At 52.4% G+C, this 4,875-nt stretch overlaps 1 protein-coding gene across 1 annotated transcript; it reads right to left on the reverse strand.

The window, feature by feature from the left end:
- Positions 1-474: 474 nt before the first annotated feature.
- On the reverse strand, positions 475-3,939 carry LOC139230550 (sodium-dependent neutral amino acid transporter B(0)AT2-like). The gene is made up of 3 exons (XM_070862385.1): positions 3,756-3,939; positions 2,836-2,998; positions 475-1,152 (listed from the first exon to the last, which is right to left on the reverse strand). The coding sequence occupies exons 1-3, from the start codon at positions 3,902-3,904 to the stop codon at positions 799-801; spliced, it is 666 nt and encodes a 221-aa protein (XP_070718486.1). The 5' UTR covers positions 3,905-3,939; the 3' UTR covers positions 475-798.
- Between the last annotated feature and the right edge of the window lie 936 nt (positions 3,940-4,875).

The following is a 4,875-nucleotide window of genomic DNA, read 5'->3' on the forward strand; positions in this document are numbered from 1 at the left end:
CAGACGTTTAGTAAACGCGAGCCTGTCAGACAGACGTTTAGTAAACGCGAGCCTGTCAGACAGACGTTTAGTAACACGCGAGCCTGTCAGACAGACGTTTAGTAAACGCGAGCCTGTCAGACAGACGTTTAGTAACACGCGAGCCTGTCAGACAGACGTTTAGTAAATGCGAGCCTGTCAGACAGACGTTTAGTAAACGCGAGCCTGTCAGACAGACGTTTAGTAAACGCGAGCCTGTCAGACAGATGTTTAGTAAACGCGAGCCTGTCAGACAGACGTTTAGTAACACGCGAGCCTGTCAGACAGACGTTTAGTAACACGCGAGCCTGTCAGACAGACGTTTAGTAAACGCGAGCCTGTCAGACAGACTTTTAGTAAACGCGAGCCTGTCAGACAGACGTTTAGTAAACGCGAGCCTGTCAGACAGACGTTTAGTAACACGCGAGCCTGTCAGACAGACGTTTAGTAACACGCGAGCCTGTCAGACAGACGTTTAGTAAACACGAGCCTGTCAGACAGACGTTTAGTAAACACGAGCCTGTCAGACAGACGTTTAGTAAACACGAGCCTGTCAGACAGACGTTTAGTAACACGCGAGCCTGTCAGACAGACGTTTAGTAAACGCGAGCCTGTCAGACAGACGAATGTACCGTTAGACAGGTGACTGTACCGTTAAAACCAGCTGGCATCACTCTCTGCCGAGTAGGTTGTTCAAAAACTTTTGCAGCATATTTTTAAAACATGTTCAAGGCCCCGAGAGACGCAGCTAAAACGGATGAAGAAACTCCACAGGAGCTGCTAAACCCTCGCACGTAATTCATCTTCTTTGTCCGGTGACATGTCGCCCATTTCAAAGGCATCCCCCTCCTCCTCCGCCAGCAGCTCTCTCTCCAGACCCTCCTCGTCCGTCTCAACCTTCAGGTAGCCATTGTGCCCGGGTGCCTGCTCCTCGCTCTCATTGACCGGGAGGGAAGCCTCATCTCCTCCATCGGCCCGAATGTAGACACACTCGGAGTAGGCTGTCTGTTTGTCCCGTCTGCTCTGGATCACGTGCTGGACGTACATCAAGGGGATGGGCATAGAGGCAACGATGATCAGGATGACCATCATGGTCAGGGCCCAATCTGGATACTCCAGCTGTACTTCCTCTGCCTGCCAACACAGGAACAGACAAAGGGCCAAACATTTATCTCAATCTCGCAATAAACCTCAAGTGGAAGCAAAGCCAAACACAACCAATGGATATCCGGGGTCTGGACTCAAATACTGAGCCACCTGGGCACATGGAGGCTTCCGTCTGCCAATAGCACCCCTCCAGTGAGCACAAAGTCAGACGTCACCAACTGGTCAGACAGGCCGAGGGCCCCAGACTGTTGCAGTAAAGTGCTCTTCTGGGGTAGTGTAGTGGGAGCTTTACTCTGTATCTAACCCCCTGTACCTGCCCTGGGAGTGTTTGATGGGACAGTGTAGAGGGAGCTTTACTCTGTATCTAACCCCGTGCTGTACCTGCCCTGGGAGTGTTTGATGGGACAGTGTAGAGGGAGCTTTACTCTGTATCTAATCCGTGCTGTACCTGCCCTGGGAGTGTTTGATGGTACAGTGTAGAGGGAGCTTTTCTCTGTATCTAACCCCGTTCTGTATATGCCCTGGGAGTTTTTGATGGGACAGTGTAGAGGGAGCTTTACTCTGTATCTAACCCCGTGCTGTACCTGCCCTGGGAGTGTTTGATGGGACAGTGTAGAGGGAGCTTTACTCTGTATCTAACCCCGTGCTGTACCTGCCCTGGGAGTGTTTGATGGGACAGTGTAGAGGGAGCTTTACTCTGTATCTAACCCCGTGCTGTACCTGCCCTGGGAGTGTTTGATGAGACAGTGTAGCGGGAGCTTTACTCTGTATCTAACCCGTGCTGTACCTGCCCTGGGAGTGTTTGATGGGACAGTGTAGAGGGAGCTTTACTCTGTATCTAACCCCCTGTACCGGCCCTGGGAGTGTTTGATGGGACAGTGTAGCGGGAGCTTTACTCTGTATCTAACCCGCTGTACCTGCCCTGGGAGTGTTTGATGGGACAGTGTAGAGAGAGCTTTACTCTGTATCTAACCCGTGCTGTACCTGCCCTGGGAGTGTTTGATGGGACAGTGTAGAGGGAGCTTTACTCTGTATCTAACCCCGTGCTGTACCTGCCCTGGGAGTTTTTGATGGGACAGTGTAGAGGGAGCTTTACTCTGTATCTAACCCCCTGTACCTGCCCTGGGAGTGTTTGATGGGACAGTGTAGAGGGAGCTTTACTCTGTATCTAACCCCCTGTACCTGCCCTGGGAGTGTTTGATGGGACAGTGTAGAGGGAGCTTTACTCTGTATCTAACCCCCTGTACCTGCCCTGGGAGTGTTTGATGGGGCAGTGTAGAGGGAGCTTTACTCTGTATCTAACCCCCTGTACCTGCTCTGAGAACCACCATGATCCAGGGGTCGTGGGTTAGGCACCAGATTCTACCTTGTGCCACCTTGTGCCTCTACCCTGGAATTCCTCGGCCTGTCCTTCGAGGGCTCAAGATGCCCCTTGTAGCTCTCTAAAGGCTGCAGGGATTTTTGCCCTCACCCCAAGCAGTGGCCACATCCTTTTAAATGTTGCCAACACAGCGATTGTGCAGTTTGACCGCTCCCCATGCCCAGGACCAAAGCGATTCTGCGAGCTTCTGACGGTAATGGAATCTCGCTCAATGCGATTAATAGCACCATCAGCTTCATCTGCACTAAAGCAAAGCCATTCTGGATGGAACTTTCCCCGTCAGTTAGTTTAATGAAAATAATTTGAAAATGAGGTGCGCGTGGTCTCACCGTCTGTTGGTTCCATGACCGATACGTTGGATGATGAATGCACATACGGATCAGACTGGCAAGGAGCAGAGCCACCATCATGATGGGACAGACAAACTTCCACATGTACTTGTAGAGAACGACTGGCCGGCGGCCAATCATGGCCTGGATATCATCCATAAACCTGCAACAAACATCCTCGGTTACAACTCACTCAGATCCTCCCCCAGTGACCTGCTCTGCTCCTCTCCTTCCCGTCCCCTCCCCCCCCGCCAGACTTCCTTCGGGGTGTTTGATGGGACAGTGTACAAGAGAATATTGAGTTTGCCACAGAAAGTTGACAGTGCCAATCTTTCATCATCAGGATCATCATTTTGGGACCACCATGGCCCCCTGGAGATCCCTCTTACCCATGCTCACCCCGCCCTGCCAAAGATGGACATTTGACAAATGGCAGCTATTGGCTGGTGCCACGTTTGGTAGCTGGACACCAGGAGTTGATGAGTGGGTCAGGCTTGGAGCACAGCACCAACACACAACATACTTCCCCAGGATCATCACCCCGTCTCCAGAACCACTGCAGCTCACAGTCCAGGTGCTGCTGGCTCACAGACAGCAGCGACGGACTCGGAACATGCTCATCACCTTCAGCTTCTCGATGTCAAAGTCCAACAGAGTCAGAGAAAGAATCAAAGAGAAAGAGAGAAAGAGCTAAAATGGAGAGAGTGAGAGACACAGACATGAATAGTAAATGGGTTGTACAAACAACAGGATGGGTAGTGAATGAAAGTCAGTGTTTGGATAGAGACGAAAGAGTGAAAGAGCGAGTGAACTAGGAGGAGTTTAATAATCGGAGTTAACATGAGAAAGAGAGAGAATAGCGAAGAGATGCCAAGAGAAGGGACAGTGAGAAGCAGCGGCAGCTCGAAAGCTCAGCCTACCTGTCAGCTCCATAGATCCACGCCACGGCAATCACCTCGAGCAAAACAACGATGATCAGGGGCAGTGTCGCCGAGTAATCGTCAAACATCATCACAAAGTAGTTCCCAGAGCGCTGCGTAAAAAGCATCCCAATAACAAAACCCAGCATACAGCAGACCACTGGAACAAAAGGACAGAGAGGGTGTTACACAGGATGGGGGGGACAGTGAGGGTGTTGCACAGGATGGGGGGGACAGTGAGGGTGTTGCACAGGATGGGGTGGGACAGTGAGGGTGTTGCACAGGATGGGGGGGGACAGTGAGGGTGTTGCACAGGATGGGGGGGACAGTGAGGGTGTTGCACAGGATAGGGGGGACAGTGAGGGTGTTGCACAGGATGGGGGGGACAGAGAGGATGTTACACAGGATGGAGGGGGGGGGGGGACAGAGAGGGCGTTACACAGGATGGAGGGGGGAGGACAGAGGGCGTTACACAGGATGGAGGGGGGGGACAGAGAGGGCGTTACACAGGATGGGGGGGGGGCAGAGAGGGCGTTACACAGGATGGAGGGGGGGACAGAGAGGACGTTACACAGGATGGAGGGGGGTGACAGTGAGGGTGTTACACAGGATGGAGGGGGGGGACAGAGAGGGCGTTACACAGGATGGAGGGGGGGGACAGAGAGGGCGTTACACAGGATGGAGGGGGGTGACAGTGAGGGTGTTACACAGGATGGAGGGGGGGGACAGAGAGGGCGTTACACATGATGGAGGGGGGGGTACAGAGAGGACGTTACACCGGACCGAGGGGCTGCATTTCCTCCCTATATGTTACACAATGGGGGAAGGCAAAGAGATGGAATGAATGCAGGATTGGGGGAGGGAAGCCTGGCTCATAGAAACATAGACAATAGGTGCAGGAGTACGCCATTCGGCCCTTCGAGCCTGCACCACCATTCAATATGATCATAGCTGATCATTCCCTCAGTGCCCCTTTCCTGCTTTCTCTCCATACCCCTTGATCCCTTTAGCCGTAAGGGCCATATCTAACTCCCTCTTAAATATATCCAATGAATTGGCCTCAACAACTCTCTGCGGTAGAGAATTCCACAGGTTCACCACTCTCTGGGTGAAGAAGTTT

This window comes from Pristiophorus japonicus, chromosome 19, assembly GCF_044704955.1.
Source record: "Pristiophorus japonicus isolate sPriJap1 chromosome 19, sPriJap1.hap1, whole genome shotgun sequence".
Lineage (NCBI taxonomy): Eukaryota > Metazoa > Chordata > Chondrichthyes > Pristiophoridae > Pristiophorus > Pristiophorus japonicus.

Excerpts from the sequence above, each read along its gene's own strand:
- LOC139230550 (XM_070862385.1), bottom strand. The coding sequence starts at position 3,904 with ATGCTGGGTTTTGTTATTGGGATGCTTTTTACGCAGCGCTCTGGGAAC. Across the intron at positions 2,999-3,755 it reads TGGATCTATGGAGCTGACAG|GTTTATGGATGATATCCAGG; the intron begins GTAGGCTGAGCT and ends TGTTTGTTGCAG. Across the intron at positions 1,153-2,835 it reads GGTCATGGAACCAACAGACG|GCAGAGGAAGTACAGCTGGA; the intron begins GTGAGACCACGC and ends CTGTGTTGGCAG.